Source organism: Malaclemys terrapin, chromosome 1 (assembly GCF_027887155.1).
Source record: "Malaclemys terrapin pileata isolate rMalTer1 chromosome 1, rMalTer1.hap1, whole genome shotgun sequence".
Lineage (NCBI taxonomy): Eukaryota > Metazoa > Chordata > Testudines > Emydidae > Malaclemys > Malaclemys terrapin.
In genome coordinates this window covers 312,822,274-312,843,040 of record NC_071505.1, presented here as the reverse complement: position 1 = coordinate 312,843,040, position 20,767 = coordinate 312,822,274, and the positions used below count along the sequence as shown (strand labels likewise).

At 45.9% G+C, this 20,767-nt stretch overlaps 1 protein-coding gene across 2 annotated transcripts; it reads left to right on the top strand.

The window, feature by feature from the left end:
- The first annotated feature begins 380 nt into the window (after positions 1–380).
- IL17D (interleukin 17D) lies at positions 381–19,566 on the top strand. 2 transcript variants are annotated; one of them, XM_054015476.1, is made up of 3 exons: positions 381–546; positions 1,123–1,421; positions 18,040–19,566. In XM_054015476.1, the coding sequence occupies exons 1-3, from the start codon at positions 532–534 to the stop codon at positions 18,356–18,358; spliced, it is 633 nt and encodes a 210-aa protein (XP_053871451.1). In that variant the 5' UTR covers positions 381–531; the 3' UTR covers positions 18,359–19,566. The 2 variants fall into 2 exon arrangements, with proteins under 2 accessions (XP_053871451.1, XP_053871452.1); XM_054015477.1 differs by lacking the exons at positions 381–546; positions 1,123–1,421 and adding an exon at positions 5,724–6,372.
- Positions 19,567–20,767: the final 1,201 nt, after the last annotated feature.

Here is a 20,767-nt window from a genome sequence, read left to right as displayed (position 1 = left end):
TGTTCCCTAGTCAAGCATTAGAATTTGCAGGTTAGGGCCCAAAATATGGCGGGATCCAGCAGCTCCAGGTGCCGGATCCGGGTTTTTGCAGGGCTTATGCTCCGGATGCAGCGGGGCGCGGGTTTGGGAGCATCGGGGGCAATTAAGCCGGGTCTCTATTTTGACGGTACAATTTAGGGGCTTGGCTTTTGACACGGGCAGCATCTGGCAGGAGCCAGGTAGACCCAGCTGTTCCCTTCGCCTGGCACTGCTCAGCGCAGCGTCCTTGGGTGCTTGCCATATTCGGACACGGGCTCATTGACCCTCCCCACTCCTCCCCATACGCCGGGACAGGCGAGCTCGAGGCTTTGAAAATTAGCCTCCGCTGTGAGCGTCTAAAATGTTCTTGGCACCCGGGGCGCTGCAGCGAGCCGCGGGGCACTTGTCCAACATTCGCTCCAGCTCCTCCACCGAGCGAGTCCGGGTCTCTAACACCCCGGCGCTGTCATCGGCGAGCTCCCGCGGCCAGGCTCGCCTGAGCCCAGTCCCACCATGCAGCAAGGCCAGGTAAGGGCGGGGGGAGGGCAACGGGTCGGCTCCGTTATACGGTGCCAGGGGAAGCAGACGATCGGGCAGACACTTGTGGTTCTGTCTTGCGATCAACGCCCTCCCCCCCGCCCGACACACACACACACACACACACACACACACACACACTCTCTCTTTTGCCAGCTGATGCCTTGGGGCTCGTTCCCGTTTGGCGCGGGCTGATTCAGAGCCAGGGTAACGGGGGGGGGGGAGCGGGGGGCAGTAAAAGCTGCAGCGCTACAGATCAGATGCGTTTCCAAAGGGCTGGGATGAGCTGAACCCGGCAGGGGGATTTGGAGGCAGCGGAGCTGCGCTCTCGGTCGGTGCCAGGGGAGCGGAGAGCGCTGTGCAGTGGGGGCTCCTCTAGGGGGGAGAGGGGCGCTGGATTCGGGGACAGAGACGTGCCCCCAACTCCCACGAATCGCCCGGCGCCGGCCCCGGGGATTACAGGGGCGGCCGCTGGGCAGGGGCCATAGGAACGCGCGGCCTGGCGGGCAGGGCAGGAAGGAGGCAGCAGCCCACGAGGAAGCGTCGTTTCTCGCTGTGTTGTTATAGGGCTGGGTGCTGCTGGCAGCTCTTCTCCTCGCTGGGCTGGGTCACCCCACATCCGAGGCCTTCAAGGTGAACAGGCGCCCGGTGCGGACTCGAACCTGCGCCGATCGGCCGGAGGAGCTGCTGGAACAGCTGTATGGGAGGCTCACCGCGGGCATGCTCAGCGCCTTCCACCACACCCTGCAGCTGGAACCGCTGGAGAAAGAACATAACATGAGCTGTCCGGCAGGGGGCAGAGCAGCCACTGAGAAAAAGTACCGCCTCCCTATCAACCTGCACAGCGTCTCCCCCTGGTCTTACAGGTGACTAGAGCCCTTATTTACTTTGCTACACTCGCAAGGGTGGCACAAGCCAAGTGTGGGGATTATGGGGCCACCGCTGCCATGGTCTTCTTCACAGGCCGAGTTTCTTGTCAGATCAGAGCTGTTCCCCTGGCACAGAGCACAACAAAGGCAGGTAGAGAAGGAAGGCTGGAATGAAGACAGGATGTCTTTCTGGGAGATAAGTGCTAGCTCAGTAGGAAGTTATGGGCTTGATGCAGAAGTTGCTGCGGTGAGGCTCTATGGGTCCATATTATGCAGGTGGTCAGACTAGATGATCATAACAGTCCCTTGTGGGCTTAAAATCTACACCTCTGAAAACCTGAGATTCCTTAATTAACATGCATAAAGGTTTCTGTAACTTTGTGGCATGATTCTACTTTTCATGTAAGGACCTAGCTCCGTTCAGACAAGCCTCCCGGAACAGAGATGTATTGAGCATCAGTCTCTAAGAGAATGTCTCACAATAATTTGCACATGGAGTAGTGATGCTGGAACACACAAGAGTATTTCACTCTTGGAGTGAAATACTGGCCCTATGGATGCTTTGCCATGGGCTTCAATGGGGCCAGGATTTTACTCCTAACATTGACAATAATGTCAAGGTCCCGTGTTCCCCCCCAAGAAAAAGGCTGAAGCCCACTCACTTCCCCACCTGCTGTCAGTGCTGACTCAGGAGTCATTTTGACTTTCCTTTGATGTTGCAGTTGGGTGTGAATGGCCTGGCCTGCTGCTCTGCAGTGACGGAAGAACTAAGTGTCGGGCCGAAGGCTGGGTTCAGTAGCATTGATCCTGAGGTGTGAGGAATCATCTTGGGGAGCGCAGTGGTTAAAAGATATTAGAAAAAAAACAGACAAAGAGATTTAAAGAATTAAAATATGCTAGAAAATAGTGCAGTGTGAGGTAAAAATATAAAGCTGCAAGAGAAATGCATAAAACAGGCTAGAAAGAGAAGTGAACAAGGAAATAGAGTTGACATTAAGCTTTTTTCTTAAATAGAAAGTTTTTCACCACCATCCGAAGGTGGCACTTGGTACACACTGCCCCATGCAGAATCAACTCTCTCCTGTAAAACTGCCACCAAGAATCCCCCATAATTTTGCAGCTGTTCCATGGAGGTACACACCCACAATTGGTCAAGTCAGCCTGTAGTTTAGGAGCACTCTTACACTCCTCATTGAAACGAAGCTTTATACCAGGTCGGACATGATATAGATGCCGTTGGAAAGGGAACGGTAGTTACAAATTACACAATCTTTCCTGTTTAATAAACTGCACCTTGTGAAAGGAAGCATCTGACTGGCAGTCAGAGCCTAGGACAGTGCAGGAATCTGATATAACGACATAGACTGGGACTAAGGGACAGTAACCTCTTCAGTGAAGAGCTCTGAATTTTCAGTACATTTATTTTTTCAGTTACAGCAGGAAATAACAGATACGTGCATGAGAGAAATGTGGGTGGAAACATGACTCGATTACCTAACATTTCACTGAAAATAAATAAAGGAAATCCAATCCAAGGTAAAGTTAAACATTTAGGAGGCATTTGGCCTTTAGCAGAAAAAATAAACTATGAAGAAAGCAGGAGCAGAACACCAACAATGGTGGGAACCATTAATATTTTAAAATGATTTCCTCAAAGAGAGAGACATTACTGTACACTTAAAAAAAAATCTGTTACTAAATAAACAAAAGCTACCATATCCTAAAGTGCAGTTATACTCTAAATGACGACTTAGGCCTTGTCTACACTAACGAGGTAAGTTGATCTAAGTTACACTAGTTAAGTTATGTAACTGAAGTCGATGTAACTTAGATCGACTACACCGCACTATATCGGCGGGAGACACTCCCCTGTTGACACAGCTTCGGCCTCTCAGGGAGGTGGAGTACTGAAGTCAACAGGAGAGCACTCTCACATCAACTTATCACGTCTTCACCAGACCCGCTGAATTGACGCTGCTGCATCGATTGCAGCAGTGCCAATTTAGCTGGTAGTGGAGACAAACCCTCAGTATCAGCAATACCATGGGGCTTCATGCTTGACTCTTAAGATCCTCCGTACCATATCTGAAACTCAGAAATAAAAAGGTATTTTTCCTGACTGCTGGCCCTGAAAACAGCCTGGAATCGGAAAGTTAAGCTGAAATTTAGGTCCACATTGTCTTTTGTGTAGATTACTCCAGTGTAGGGGTTTGGTAATGCTATCTGATCCTTCCTTTTGGGGCAGCCACTCTCACTCTGACAGAAGGGGTTTTCCCCACTGAAACTCGGCGATTTTGAGAAATCCAGAAAAGATCAGGATGAGGAGGCAGGAGGCCCTGTGCTTTCACAATGCCTTGATTTAGGTCAGAAGCCCCCATGGGGCTATGGGTGATAATCCTGTTGAGTAACAAAGATATTTAAAAAAAACTAATAGTGAAAGTGTGTGTGTGGACACAGCATAACAGTGAGATCCATGGATTTCATAGCAGTTAGTATCCTTAAGCCCAGACCCTGTCCTGGGATCTAAAATGCATCCAAGTGCAACGTGTGCCATGTTTACAGTTATGATGTTCCAAGGAGGTACCTTCACATTCCCCACTACAAAGGGGTTGGCTTCTCTCTCTCAGGATGCCAGGCCACACACAAGGAAGTAAAATAAAATGAGTTTTTTAAAGCATTGAAAACAAGCTATGATCCTGTCCCCTGTACTTCTCTGGGCATTGTGTCTGAAGAAGGAATAGAGGACTGGGTCCTTTATTTTCAATCTTCTAAAAGGAGACTGAACAATAGAGAGTTAAAAACAAGCCCAAACCCAAAAGAACTTGTATTTCTCTTTAAATTTCATACGTGCTCCTGTTATGATGCTCTGAGTAAAGGACAAAGTCACAGTCGGGCAGCAGGCTTGAAGATAAAAATACCACCTCATTAAGGACCTCCAATAAATATTTACTTTGTGGCATGTTCCCTGCTTGTTTTTAGCTCAAAAAATAATCCCATGTGAGATAAAAACAGTTCATTTGCTCAATGAGGCCTTTATAGACAAACTCGTATTTAGGAATATTACATTTTCTTGTAAACATTGAGGATTTTTTTTTATAGCTACATAAAAAATACACAGAAACCCCAAATATGTTGAAATGCTGAGAATAGCATATACCAATAACTTAACTAACTCACACCCATTTCAGAGTAGCGGCCGTGTTAGTCTGTATCCGCAAAAAGAACAGGAGTACTTGTGGCACCTTAGAGACTAACAAATTTATTAGAGCATAAGCTTTCGTGGGCTATATATGCATCCGAAGAAGTGGGCTGTAGCCCACGAAAGCTTATGCTCTAATAAATTTGTTAGTCTCTAAGGTGCCACAAGTACTGTTCTTTTCACACCCATTTGTTCTGCCATATATTGGTCCTCTCAGGATGTTGTTCTACCTGGGATAACAACAACAAAGCAAGGCCTCAATTCTGCCATCGTATCTGTGTGGACAGACTTCTTTGACTTCAGTGGATCTCAGCACAGGTACAGCCGTCTGTTCACCCAGCACCAACCACAGGAATGGGGCCAGTCTTAGGAAAAGGGGGATCATAAAGCCATAAATCCTCCTCCAGACATCTCAGACTGTGCCAGTCAGACAGCCCCAACCTCTCTCTAGCCATTCAAGTAACCCTAGACTTTTAATATTTATTTACAGTATTGTATTCCTGTGTCACCTAAGAGCCCCAGTCAGGGACCAGGACCCCAGTGTGCTAGGCACTGTACAAACACAGAACAAAAAGACATTCCCTGCCCCCAAGGGTTTACAAGCTATTCTTGGTATAAGACAAGAGACAACAGATGGATACAGTCAGACTGGGAGCACAAGGAAACAGTGAGCTAGTATTGGTTAGTGAGAGAGGCAGTGGTCTCTGCACGTCATTGGCCTCACACTTTTTGTCAGCATCATGGCAAAGGAGAATTTTGAAGAGGGTTTTGAAGGAAGACAAAGAGGTGGCTTTGGGGAGTTCCTCCCAACCTTGAGGGCAGCTTGTGTTGAACAACAGAGAAGCCCCCCATGTTTTATAACAACTGTTTTTTTATTTTTAGTTTAAATTTTCAATTGGAGCTCAGAATGAAGGCAAAAGAATGTTTGAAAATAATACATGATTGGAGGGGAATCCTGGGGCTGTCCTGCAAACTACTGGCCCAGTGATGCAGAGACCTAGCATTCACTGCCTAAAACTAGATCTAGTTGGCAGGAAAATTTGCCTGATATTCAGTCTTATTAGATCATTACTATAATGGGGCTCCAGGAGCCATCATACGATAAACAATAAAAATGTATTATCTTATTTAAGACATATATTCTCTTGTCCTCTACTGTCTATGGTACTGTAAATTCTTAATGTCAGTCTGTGATTTCATAGACGTCTGAGTCCAGAAGGGATTATTAGCTCATCTAGTCTGGCCTTCTGTGTATCACAGGCCATAGAATTTAACCCCGTAATGCCTGAATCCAGCCCGTAACTGTTTGAGCAACAGCATATCTTTTAAAAGGATATGCAATCTTGATTTAAAGATTTCAAGTGATGGAGTATCCACCATACTCCTGGGTAAGTTGTTGCAGTGGTTATCTAGCTTTGCAAGTGCCACCCTAAATATTTCCTCTCCCTCTTTGATATTTTTCATTCTTTGAGTCATTGTAGACTGGGGTGGGCAAACTACAGCCTGCAGGCCGAATCCGGCCCGCAAGCAGTTTTAAGCTGGCCTGCGAGCTGCACCAACGGCTCGACTCCACTCCAGCACTCTGGCCGGGGCACTGCGTTGGCAGCCAGACCACGTGGCTCCTGGACCCAGCGTGGCTCCGCTCCAGCTCCTATGCACGCCAATGGGAGCTGTGGGGACAGTGCTTGCGGACGGGGCAGCGTGCAGAGCCGGAGAAGGGACATGCTGCTGCTTCCGGAGCCGCTTGAGGTAAGCGCCACTCACAGCCTGCACCCCCTGAGCCTCTCCCCATGGCCCTACCCTCTGCCCCAGACCTGATCCCCCTCCTGCTCTCCAAACCCCTTGATCCCAGCCCAGACCGCCCTCCTAAACCCCAAACCCCTCATCCCCAGCCCTACCCCAGAGACCACACCCCCAGCCGGAGCCCTCACCCCCTCACACACACCCCTCACCCCCCCCCGCCCCAGCCCGGAGCCTCCTCCCACACCCTGAACTCCCCATTTCTGGCCCCAACCCAGAGCCCTCACCCACCCCTCACCTCCTCCCCCATCCCAGCCCGGAGCCTCCTCGCACACCCCGAACTCCCCATTTCTGGCCCCACCCCAGAGCCCTCACCCCCTCACATACCCCTCACCTCCCCCCCCCCGCCCCAGCCCGGAGCCTCCTCCCACACCCTGAACTCTGGCCCCACCCCGGAGCCAACACCCCCAGTCAGAGCCCCCTCCCACACCCCAACCCCAATTTTCTGAGTATTTATGGCCCACCATACAATTTCTATTCCCCAATGTGGCCCTTGGGCCAAAAAGTTTGCCCGCCCCTGTTGTAGATAATGATCATCCCCACTTTAGCAGCCTCTTAGCCTAGCTTCTCTCTAACTTTCCTTGCAAGCCACTGTCCGCCATCAATCTGATCATCATTTGTTGCTCTAATTTCCGCTAAGTTGCCAGTGTTTTTCTGGTGGCAGGGTGCCTGCCCTGAAGTGAGTGTAGAGTCCAAGGTATGATCACACTGGTGCTGCATGCAGAGGGATTGTCCCTTCCCTTACTCTGTGACATGACACCACTGAACATGCAGGTCTAAAAACGCTCAGATTTTGCCACAAACACACTGTCACCCTGATGTCTAGCAGCCTTAGTGCTCTCCAGTTTTCTCTCTGCCATTCAAGAGCTACATTATAGATTTTTTTTTCTTTCCGGGTGCATTAGCTTATTTTTTCCCAAATTTATGTTTCTGCCCCTGATTTTAATCTGTCTGGGATCTTTGGTATTATTTCTCTGTCTTCATTTGGTATTTGCAGCAGCTCTCAATGCAGCAGCATCTGCAAATTTCATTATCATTAACATCCTGTTTATACCCCCATCATTAATTCTATCCCCCATCATGAATAATGAAGAGGTTAAGTCAGTCCAGGCCTAGCTCCAAGCCCTGTAGTACCTCCCAGGACACCTGCCCCCAGCTCAGCACACTGCCATTTATCACAGTTCCTTATTTAATCTCTCAGTTCACATGACAGCATTCCAAGCCAAACCACCTGGGATTTGTCATATAAGAGTTCCTGAGAAAGAATCAAATGCTGCACTGAAATCCTAGTGTCTGACACTCACCTACCACATCCCTCATCCAAGTGTGTAATTCTATATCCATCTACACAGATATATTTTCAAAGCAATCAACTTAGGCTGTAAGGATGCATGCACGATCCATCTGCAGCCTCTTCCCTTGTCTTTGTTCTGCATTTATTACTGCTTTCCTATCCTTTGGTCCTTCATTTGCTTATACAAACATCAAGACTTACATCATTTTTTGGCTTGCTACCCCTCCAAAACACACGAGTTGCCATATGGATCAGACCATAGGCCCATCTGGTCCAGGATCTCGCTGCTGGCAGTACCTAACCCGTGGTGCTTCAGGGGGAGGCTGTTGGAGGGGGGATGCATAAAAGTACATCTGCCTAATATTGAAATCCCATCCTGCTGGCCAAAGAAGATCAGTATACGACCTGTCGCATGAAATTTAATTACCCATATCACTGTTACTTTGCAGAGCTATAAAGAGCCAGTAAACTGAAGTCACTAAATTAAAGTCAATGGGAATTGAGCACGCTCAGGATCTCACTGGATTTGCTGAGCACTTCACAAGATGGGGCCCAGAATTATCCATGCTTACCGCAAGAGCTCCTGTGAACAGTGAGCCCTGCAGGTTGCCTGTGCTCTGGAGGGTCATATGTCTACTCAAGGACTGCTCTTCCTTTCTAAGGATATTACATGAATATGCATTGGGGTCAACTGACATCTGCTTTTGGGAGGAGCTGGCAAGGCCTGTGCTTCTTGGTCATTGCTCAAGTTTAGCACTGCTTCAGTAACATTGGTACTAGTGCTTGGTTTGCCACCTGCAAAGTGCTGCTTGCCCTGAACAGAAGGGGCTGCGCTCACTTAAAGTAAGAGAAGCCCCACACACTAAACTTGTATCAACAGACACATGAGCAGCTTTCTTCATGTGAGCAGAGCCACTCAACGAGTAAAGTTACACACAACTAAATGTTTGCAGGATCTGATCTTCAGTCTAGGAATCATGGTATATCCTGGTCCCCCTGACATCCATGGCAAAATGTCCATCCAATAGTTAGTTGTGGGTGCATGAGGCATTCCAATAAGGCAGGTGTATTAATCAGATTTGTTTTTATCCTCCAGTATATAAATAGTGTAATAATCATTTATAGCTGATTGGTAGGAATGTATTCAAGTCTCTCCAAAAAATCCATTTCTCCCTGAGTCCCACAAGAAGTGGCTAGATACATTACACAAAAACAACCATGAAGTCCCTCTCACCTCTGGATTCCCCAGTATAGCCTCTCTGTGTCTGTCTCTTAGGACCCAATCCTGCATCAGGATCAGCTTCTGCAGCCCCCAGGCCTGGGGGAAAGTGTCCATACTAGTGGATCCTGAAGCAGGTTTAAGGCCTTAGCCTGCCTTTATTTTTGTGTTCTGTACAATATCAGGCTCATTGTCATTGTTAATTAAATAATTACCATCTCCTTTTTACAACATACTTCAGGTTATTACTTCAGCAGTGGGTTACATAGTAAGATATACCCTAAGATGAATATATTAACAAACATCTCCAAAATTTCCTAAACAGGAGCTAAATTGCTGGGTTCCTCTTGGCCATCCTATTCCCCCGCTGAGTCCTGCTGAATAACACTTAGTACAACAAAATATTTAAGGTAGGAGTCAGATGGAATTTTACTACAGCAGCACCAATTGTGATTTGATCTCCTGTTGGAGTCTTGTCCTGCTTCCCATACAGGGAAGGTGATGAATATCCTTTACTTTCTAATACCCTCTTCTTCATACACTTATTATAATCTAATGTTCAGTCATCCCTCTTCCAAGTGATAATGGTTTTTATTAGTGTGTTTGTTTTGTTTTTTACAAATGATTTTTCTCTCTATAAAAATGCCAGTTTTAGTGCTCATGTATTTAAAATTCTAGTAAAGAATTACAGGAGGAAATCCATCTTCATCTTTGCTAACTGAGGCTCAGGCTGGCTTAAAAAACTGCAGTACTTTAAAAGAAATTATACAAGGGAAGGGATTTTTCTTGTGAGTAAACTTCCATTGACTTTTTCAAGCACCATATCCAGGATATTTTACAGAGTTCAGCATTATCGTATGATACAGTGAAATAGCACAGAGGTGCCGCAGAACACAAATCTGCTATTAATCAGATCCTTACTTTAATGCATCTGTGTAATGATCAACTGGACCTTATCAGAGTTCTAGAATGCAGAGCATCCTCCCATTACTGAACATTCTGAACAGTTTACAGGGTGGAGATTTCAATGGTGCTAGTTTTGTTATGGAGAGGTACCTACTTCTCTACTGGAGGTGTTGTAGGGTTCTTTAGTTAATTCACTTTACACTTAATTTGTTTTACATATATATTGGACAATCGACTGCTGGTGTGAACGGACACACTGACACTGACTTTGCAATTCTGCGGGATTGCAGGTGCTCATCCCAGCACTGAATCTGACAGAGTGCATGTAAAGCGCTCGGAAATTGTAAAGTGCAACATAAGTGATAAAGTAGGATTATGAAGATCACCTACAGGCACAGCACTATAGGACAACCAAATCTTTAGACAAGTCAATGCTTTGCAAGTGTTGCCCCTTCTGACAAAGTGGCCTTTCAAAGTTTGCAATCATACTAAGCAAACAGCAGGAAGTTTGCTTTTCATTGGGAGCTCTCAAAGCACTCAACAGGGTCACGAGAAAGAGCAAAGCCAAAAACTAGTCACATTTCACCAGCCGCTTCAGTTCAGTAGGGAATTTAAATTTATTTAGAACAAACATTAAACACAGCATTTGTGTACAGCTGACTGCCAGGAGATCATTTCTGTATGTTTGAACTGCTGCCTAAAGGCCAGTTAGCATTAACCACCAATAACACAGTGATTACATGGTCACATCTTTAGTCACATGTGGGAAAGCGTTCATGTGAAATTAGAACATGCCCCAACCTATTCAGTACTGATACTTCTTATAAACAAATAAAACATTTTTAGTCCTTTTCTAGGGAAAGAAACAAGTACGTTATGAATTGCAATCCTATGAGCAATGGAGCTACACTGATTTGCCACAGTTGAGGATGTACATGGACTCTGTACGTGAACATTCAGGTTCTACACATGAATACAGGAACAGGTGTGCAGTGGCACAGATTGTATGAAAGGAAGACATTAAAGCTGACGGACTTTTCATGACAGCAGCCCTGGTGATCTCTGAGCAATTCACCCCAAAGGAGACAAAGCACAGAAAGACAATGAGGCTTTAGAGTAAAGGTTTCCTATTAAGATTTGGGCTGAAGCCTCAGAAGCTTGGATCCAGATTCAAAGTTCAGGGACATTTGGGTGCAGAGTTTAGCTTCAGCCTATTTTATGGAGAGAAACCAGCCGTGAAGTTCTGGTCCGGCTCCAAAACCTTTCCAGAATTTGGATTCAGGCTTTGGCTCAGAATCAGCTCAGATTTCTTCCCTTCCTTTTATTACTATGGAGTTAAGGTAGCAACCCCACAGTTCAGATTGTAAGACACTTTCCATACAACACCCATTTTGATCCAATCTATCTTTCCCAAGTGCCCTTCCCCCGCACCATGAAATTGAGAATATATACCCCTCTGCTTAGAGGATATTTTTGGGGAAAGTTCAGGGTGGATCAGTGAAGGTAAAAAACAACTAAAAACTCATATCTTTGCATGAGGCAAGAAGCCTCTATTAGCCAGTGAAGAACTAGGCAGGAGGGATAGCTCAGTGGTTTGAGCATTGGCCTGGTAAACCAAGGGTTGTGAGTTTAATCCTTGAGGGAACTGTTGGGGATTGGTCCTGCTTTGAGCAGGGGGTTGGACTAGATGACCTCTTGAGGTCCCTTCCAACCCTGATATTCTATGAAGTGCTTTCATGGGGTCCAATAACAGCCTAAATCAAGTGGCAGAGGTGTGTGGCATAGAAATTACTGGTCATAGTTCAGTGTGAGGTGAGAGTTTTACATATATCAATGTAAGAGACGAAGATTATTCATCATCCCCATTTTGCTGGCCCCAAATCTTTTTATTTCATGGTGATCTGACTTGTGGTAATCTTGAAACACACAGATATTACCCAAAGAAAGAGAGCAGGCATAGTGGAGAAAGAGGAAGGTTGCAAAAGGCCTGTAACATTGTTGACATTTGAGTTTAAAGGAGTTATTTATGTTCTGTGGGAAAAGCCAACATTTAAGAGACAACAACATACCATATGGTATAACCCAAAGTATGCATCGATTGCCAAAATTTACCTTATTATGGGGCTGTTGAAATCAGTTGTGTTTCTGTCTGAGGGGGATCCCTCTAGTCTACCCACAACAGCATACTCCTTAAAATAAAGATACACCAACAGGCTGCGGCTTTTATATCTGGGAAGTGGGTGTGACCCTAGACCCTAGGCCTGTGGCATTCTGGGAAATGTAGTTCAGGCAACCAATGTGAAGTCCAGCATGTCAGCTTACAACTAGTTAATTTAGAGACTGTAAGGAGGTAATGAGTTTAGTTTGCATTACACATGAGTAAATGTCTTCATTCTTTTCAATGAAGAGGGAAATTTTAACTCTCGTATAGGAACACAGGAGTTGCCAGACTGGATCAGATTCGTGGTCCATCTAGTTTTGCACCCTGTCTCCAACAGTGGCCAGCACCTGGTATTTCAGACAAAGGGACAAGAACCCCAGAGTAAGCAGATGTAAGGTAACCTGCCCTCCATGAAGGTCTAATCATGATCCCTTTTAATTAGAGATTGGCTTAAATCCTGAAGCATGAGATTTTACCTCTCTTCCAATACTCTATTTTTACCATTAACTATTATAACTGGATATTCTTATTATCTGAATAAACATCCTACCTGTTTTTGACTCTTCCTAAGTTCTTATTCATAGATTCATAAATTCCAAGGCCAGAAGGGACCATTGTGATTATCTAGTCTGACCTTCTGTATAACACAGGCCAATGAACTTCCCAAAATGATTCCTAGCGCAGATCTTTTAGAAAACATCCAATCTTGATTTACAAATTGTCAGTAATGGAGAATCCACCATGACCCTTGGTAAATTGTTCCAATGGTTAATTACTCTCATAGTTGAAAATGTGTGCCTTATTTCCAGTCTGAACTGGGCTAGCTTCAACATCCAGCCATTGGATTGTGTTATACCTTTCTCTGCTAGATTGAGGAGCCCATTATCACATATTTGTTTCCCGTGTAGATACTTACAGACTAATCACGTCATGCCTTCACCTTTTCTTTGTTAAGCTAAATATAGTGATTGACTCAAGGAGCTCAATCTTAGGGTATGTCTACACTGCCAGAGTTACAGCACCAGCAGTTACAGCGCCACTCAGAGAGAGCTGAAGGGAAACCACTGTTGTGTGTCAGCTGCCTGCACAATAGCATGTTCACACTTGCGGCACTTGCAGCACTATTTGGAGCAGTGCATTCTGGGCAGCTATCCCACAGAGCATCTCTTCCTCTTTTTCTCTTCTGCTAAGAGTTGTAGGAAGGTGGAGGGGGTCATGTGATGCATTGCTTCGTATCTCAGCAATCCCTGTGCTTCCGTCAGCATTTGGCGCCCATCTTTCAACAGTTTGTGTACTGCGTGCTCTGCCTCTTCAGTCTGCAGAAATGGCTCCCGCACTGTGGACCAATACGCTGTTCGCTCTGACTAACACGTCACGAGTGGCAGTGGAGTTAGTCCTTAAACTACAAAGGCAAGAGGAGTGGTGACATTGATCTCGCCACGTGTAGTAGCTACAACACGAGATTGCTTGTGGCGTTCACGGAGGTGCTGACCACAGTGGAATGTTGCTTTTGGGCTCAGGAAACAAGCACTGAGTGGTGGAATCACATCGTGATGCATGTCTGGGATGATTAGCAGTGGATGCAGAACTTTTGGATGAGGAAAGCCACATTCATGGGACTGTCTGATGAGCTCACCCCAGCCCTGCGGCACAAGGACTCAAGAATGAGAGCTGCCCTGTCACTGGAGAATCGTGTGGCAATTGCACTGTGGAAGCTGGCTACTCCAGACTGCTACTGATCGGTCGCTAACCAGTTCGGAGTGGGAAAGTCTACCCGTTGGACTTGTGTTGACGGAAGTGTGCAGGGCCATTAATCGCATCCTGCTCCAAAAGACCGTGACTCTGGGAAATGTGCATGACATTGTGGATGGCTTTGCACAAATGAGCTTCCCTAACTACGGAGGGGCGATAGATGGCATGCATATTCCAAGTCTGGCACCAGACCACCTAGCCACCGAGTACATTAATCAGAAGGGGTATTTCTCAATGGTGCTCCAGGTACTTGTGGATCACCGTGAGTGTTTCACGGCCATTAACACAGGCTGGTCTGGAAAGGTGCATGCCGCATGCATCTTTCGGAACATTGGCCTGTTCAGGAAGCTGCAAGCAGGAACTTCCTTCCCGGACCAGAAGATCACCATAGGGGAAGTCGAAATGCCCATTGTGATCCTGGGAGACCCTGCCTATCCCTGAATGTCGTGGCTTATGAAGCAAGTGGAGAATGACTGTTGAGTGTGCGTTTGGCTGTTTAAAGGCACGCTGGCGCTGCCTATATGGGAGGCTGGACCTGGTCAATGACAATATTCCTATGCTTATAGCTGTGTGCTGTATGCTCCATAATATTTGTGAAGGGAAGGATGAAAGCTTCACTCAGGGCTGGACCGCAGGGGCTCAGGACCTGGAGGCTGAGTTTGAACAGCCAGAGACCAGGGCTGAGACCACCGCACACAAGAAAACAGGAAGGGGACTGTAGTGGGGCGGTTACCCCGCTCCAGCCCCGAAGGGGTTAAAACAGCCCTGGGAAAGGGCTGCTCCAGGGAGCCAATAGGGTAGGCTGATTGGGGAAGCAGCCACAGCTGGGGCCATGGCCCAATCAGGCCACAGCTGGCCCTATAAACAGGGCCGGTTTTAGGTTGACTCCCCCAATTCCCGGAATCGGGCCCCGCGCCTAAGAGGGCCCCGCGCCTAAGGTGCCTTTTTAATTTTTTTTACTCACCCGGCGGCGGTCCGGGTCTTCGGTGGCGGGTCCTTCACTTGCTCCGGGTCTTCGGCAGCATTTTTGGTGGCGGGAGGTCCTTCAGTGCCGCGGAAGACCCGGAGCGAGTGAAGGACCCGCCGAAGACCCGGACCGCTGCCAGGTATTCGAATCGGTTTCACACATACAGAATGGGAAGAGACTGTCTAGGAAGGAGTACGGCAGAAAGGGATCTAGGGGTTATAGTGGACCACAAGCTAAATATGAGTCAACAGTGTGATGCTGTTGCAAAAAAAGCAAACATGATTCTGGGATGCATTAACAGGTGTGTTGTGAGCAAGACACGAGAAGTCATTCTTCCGCTCTACTCTGCTCTGGTTAGGCCTCAGCTGGAGTATTGTGTCCAGTTCTGGACGCCGCATTTTAAAAAAGATGTGGAGAAATTGGAAAGGGTCCAAAGAAGAGCAACAAGAATGATAAAAGGTCTTGAGAACATGACCTATGAAGGAAGGCTGAAAGAACTGGGTTTGTTTAGTTTGGAAAAGAGAAGACTGAGAGGGGACATGATAGCAGTTTTCAGGTATCTAAAAGGGTGTCATAAGGAGGAGGGAGAGAACTTGTTCACCTTAGCCTCTAAGGATAGAACCAGAAACAATGGGTTTAAACTGCAGCAAGGGAGATCTAGGTTGGACATTAGGAAAAAGTTCCTAACTGTCAGGGTGGTTAAACACTGGAACAAATTGCCTAGGGAGGTTGTGGAATCTCCGTCTCTGGAGATATTTAAGAGTAGGTTAGATAAATGTCTATTAGGGATGGTCTAGGCAGTATTTGGTCCTGCCATGCGGGCAGGGGACTGGACTCGATGACCTCTCGAGGTCCCTTCCAGTCCTAGAATCTATGAATCTATGAATCTATAAAAGGTTGTTACAAGGAGGAGGGAGAAAAATGGTTCTTCTTAACCTGAGGATAGGACAAGAAGCAATGGGCTCAAATTGCAGCAAGGGCGGTTTAGGTTGGACATTAGGAAAAACTTCCTAACTGTCAGGGTGGTTAAGCACTGGAATAAATTGCCTAGGGAGCAGCACCAGCGTAGGAAGCAGGTGGTTGGGGCGGCCAATTCAAAGGGGCGGCACTCCGTCTGGTATCGGGGCGACACGTCCGGGTCTTTGGAGGCAATTCGGTGACAGGTCCCTCATTCCCTCTCTTCCTCTTTGAGCTGCCACCGAATTGCCACCAAAAGGGAAGAGAGGGAGGACCCACCGCCGAAGAAGTGGCGCGATTTAGCTGCCACCGAAGTGCTGCCGCTCTTCTTCCTTTTTTGCTGTTTGGAGCAGCAGAAAAGCTGGAGCTGGCCCTGCTAGGAAGGTTGTGGAATCTCCATCATTGGGGATTTTTAAGAGCAGGTTAGACAAACACCTGTCAGGGATGGGCTAGATAATACTTAGTCCTGACATGAGTGCAGGGGACTGGACTAGATGACCTCTCAAGGTCCCTTCCAGTACTGTGATTTTGTGATTTCCCCCATCCTGTAATCATGGCCTACCTTCTTTATTTCTAGAGGTATACATTCACACTTAGCCATATTAAAACACATATAGTTTCCTTGCCCCCAGTTTACCAAGCAATCCAAATGGCTCTGAATCAGTGACTTGACCTCTTCATTATTTATCACTCTCTCAATTTTTGTGTCACCTGCAAACTTTATTAGTGATGATTTTTTGTTTTCTTGTCTTAATAACATCCTGTAACAATGAGTTCCACAGTCTAATTCTGCATATTCATTTTCCTTTTAGATGAGGGATGAGTAAGGTCCTCTGATAAAACAGTCTAAGCCAACTCAGCAGAGATCAGGTCCTGCCAGAGGGCAAGCGCCGGGTCTGACTAGGAGTTCTGGGCTATGGACTTTTCTTATAGTTTAAGTAGTCAGTTCTCCCTGAATCTACAACTAACCCATCATTGCCTGGCTGATTTCTTGTAGGTGGCAGAGCAGAAGTGGCTCTTGAGGAAGGATGTGGAGGTGAGGGTAGTTGGCCTGTGGCTTAATCTTTATTTACAAGCTGCCCTCAATCTAACTTAATTTTTGCCTCAGAAAAATTGTTCTATGAAAATAATACACAACTGCTACCTCATAAAATAGCAGGAGAGGGCAAAAAATAAAATTGGTTTTGCAGTTCACCTCTAGGTGGGCAGTTGGAACTAGAGTCACAGAGGGACTTAGCCAACTGCCTATTTAGATGCCACTGAAATTCACAAAATGCCTGCTCAGCTGCCAGGTAATGCTGAAGGCACCTAAATCCCCATAATCATCCAACTTTCCACCAGTGGGCAAATCTGCCTAATTCCTGACACTGTCCCAGAGCTAACAAGCTGCTCCATGCCCTGTGCTCACGTCTAAGCCCTGCAGGATTCTCATGCCCCTTCCTATCACACTAGCAGGGCCTGCTGCAGCAGGTGTGCTCAGAGCACACCTAACTCACACACTCCCCAGCCAGGGGGCAGCAGCTTGGGAATTTCTGTGGCTGGCTGGGCCATAGGCTACCCAAGAGCCTGGGATCTCCACTCTGCCTGATTTGGAGCAGGGACTTGACCCCAAGTCTTCCACATCCCTGGAGAGTGCCCTAGTCACCAAGCTATTGGGCAGTCTGGGGTGCAGCTTTTGCAGTCTCTCCTATTGAAGCCGTTCCCTTTGTATAAATAATGGGAACAGCTTCATCAGGCACTAGTGAGAGCTAGCATCCCAGAATGCCCAATAGCCTAGTGGTTCAGTCACTCGCCTACCCTGCAGGAGACCTGGGTTCAAATACCTGCATCAACTCAGGCCAGAGCAGCAGCCCTCTCACAGCCCAGGTGAGTACCCTAACCACTGGGGGAGGCTCTCTAATTGGTTATGGAAAACAGCTGACCTGGCTAAGGTGCCTAATTCCAGGGTGGCAGATAATAAAAGATATTTCTACCGCAAAGCTGTGGCTGCAGCAAACCCCCGTGAAAGACAGCCTGAAGCTTTGAACATGTTAGAGTCTCCTGTTGGTGGCCCCCTTACTTTGCTGCTGAGTTCAAGATTCAAAACAGTTCTGTGTCTGACTGTCTCGATCTGACAGTTTTAGAAACTAAGGCAAGTCAGATCTCCGTGTCCCAGACCCTGGTCAGGTCAGTAAGCTGCCCAGCACTTTTTCTTTCCACTTTACAACTAAGCAGCATGACAGCAATTGCTACAGCTGTTTTGCCTGGCAAAAACCCCAATACATTATATAATGTGATTTGATGTCAACATTTGTTATAATATTTTCCAGCTGGCTTACATAAAAGCATGAAATGAATATTTATTATTTACTTCCATGCAGAATTTCCTACAATCCCACAAGGTATCCCAAATACATTCCTGAAGCGTACTGTCTGTGCAAGGGCTGTCTCACTGGGATTTATGGTGAGGAGAATTTCCACTTCCGCAGCACCCCAGTGTACATGCCAACCGTCATCTTGCGCCGCACTTCAGCTTGTGCTGGGGGTCGCTACGTGTACACAGAGGATTACGTCACTATCCCTGTGGGGTGCACTTGTGTACCGGAGCAGGAAAAAGAGGCGGACAGTGTCAATTCCAGCATAGATAAGCAAGAAATGAAGTTGTTGGTAAACCAGAACGACAAGCCAGCATCTGAATGAGACCCATTCAAGGACCCCTGTGTACAACATTGGCTTCACGTTACTATTTCACGGACTCAGGAGATTATATAGCAATAGGGGGGGAAACAATTTTGTCTTTCTAACTACATCTGTTGCAGTTATAAGGCGAAGGCTGTGTTCAGTAGATTGTTACTCAGCCATGGCAGACAAGACACATCAAGTAAGAAGGATCTTTTCAAAGTTCAGCTTCTTTAAGTTTGTATTGTTTAGAGTTAAACGCAATTTTATTCTATCCTTGCTTATTTTGGATGAATTTTTAGAAGGTGCTATAACCATGTAACATGCCAGCTACTTTCATAACAAACTACTGGTTGCAAATATTTTACAATAATTTTATATTCTGCCTTTTGGTAATTCTATGTAAAGTCATTTAACTACGGCACATGTCCCATGTTAGCAGTAGAAAGGAAGCCAGTAATTCTGATTGCTGGGGTCCTCCTGTTACATTGCAGACTGTAAAACTCCAAGTGATGTTCTTGGCTGCTACAACCATAGCTATTTAGAGTCTACAAAATGGGAAACCGTTGCCACCTAGTATCTTTCAACTGTGTTGACTTGCTAAAGTCATTCATATAATACTCAATAAAAGGAGACACTCATACGAACGTAAGAATGGCCATACTGGGCCAGACCAAAGGTCCATCTAGCTCAGTATCCTGACTTCCGACAGTGGCCAATGCCAGGTGCCCTAGAGGGAATGAACAGAACAGGTAATCATCAAGTGATCCATCCCGTCGCTCATTCCCAGCATCTGGCAAACAGAGGCTAGGAACACCATCTCTGTCCATCCTGGCTAATAGCCATTGATGGACCTATCCTCCATGAATTTATCTAGTTCTTTTTTGAACCCTGTTTTAATAAACTGAGTTAATAAACTCTCCTTATTATTGCTAAATTCTCCACTCTGCTACAAGTACAAAACCTGCTGATAAAACATTGACTAGAATGTTACAAAACTGAAATATTAATTTTTCTGATATGGTTTAAATCTTTCTAGTAGTAAAAGGACACAAATATAATAAAGAGATGGACTCTGGGACACAAGTATTCTACATTATATCCCATTCCTTGTCAACCTCTTAATTGTTAGTCATGACAGCTGTATCCTGTAACATTGCAAGCCTTCTCATGTTGACAATAAATCCCACTGAGGGAAAGTCAATAGTAAAGAGAACTAATGAAATTCAGATATTTGTACAATGTGTGTTATTGTCTTTCCTGTGCATTATCAATAATTGGCTAACAATCCGTGAAAGATTTCTGATTATGTAGTTAGGGGCTCTGGAACAATTTGTATAGTGGGGTTGCTGAGAACCATTAAACCAAATTGTAAACCCTTTATATGATGGACACCACTTCAAGCCAGGGCGTGTGGCAGCACCCCAGCACCCCTAGTTCCAGCACCTGTGTATGTAGCAGCATTTAGTCTTAAACCCCCAGCAGGCTACAGTCACTGGAGGGCAGTAAGATCTCATATTTTTGCAGAGGTCTGATGTTCTAGTTGGTGGACCTAACAGTGGTATCCATATGTTGTTTAGATTATACTGTAATTTCAGAATTTTACATACATATATTTCTTCACTAAGCATTGCCCTAAATTTTTCAGGATATAGAGCTTGCAATACACCATTCAAGATCCATGGGTCCTACACATGCCTATCAAAACATGTGGTGTACCGCCTCCAGTGCCCTACAGGCCCCAATAACAACTATGTGGGTGAAACCAGACAATCATTACACTCTCAAATGAACACATACAAAAAAATGATAAAAGACAAAAACACCATTTGATCCATAGGTGACTATGTTTCACAAAGTGATCACTCCATATCTGACCTCTCAGTCCTCATCCTCAAAGGAACCCTGCATGTAGGATAGGTATAAAATTAAAGAATTAAAATTAGCTTATTGGTTAAGGAAATATATATGTGTTGTAAAGAAAGGTCCTGAGTAGCAAGTAGAAGGCCTCAAAAATACTAAGTGATAAAGCCAAAAGGAATGAAGTAGGGAGGATATTTGGTTCAAAGAATAACTAATGAAATAATAGGAAGTTTCTAAAAGGAAGGCCTCTGACCGATAGGGGTGACTGCAGATGGTTTAAAATCAAACAAAGAATCTGTCTTAAAATGAGCCAACAGGGCCCTTTCCCACCCCACATATTCGCATTATCTCCTGTGGGAACCCAGGTTCAATGAAAAAGCTGTTGGTCCTCAGAAAGGAGGGGAAGAGATAAGGAGGAAAGGCCTTGGGAAGAAAAGAGATTGTAAATCTTATCTGGATTAAGACCGGAATTAAGGGTGAACTGTCTCAAACTGGTTTTTAGATGAAGCCAGTAATTGGCAATGACATCATTTGTTTGTTAAAGGGTATAAAAAGTTATCTTTTAAC

Bases quoted from the DNA above. Each gene is read 5' to 3' on its own strand.
- IL17D (XM_054015476.1), top strand. The intron at 1,422-18,039 runs GTGACTAGAGCC...ACTTCCATGCAG, and splicing joins GTCTCCCCCTGGTCTTACAG to AATTTCCTACAATCCCACAA.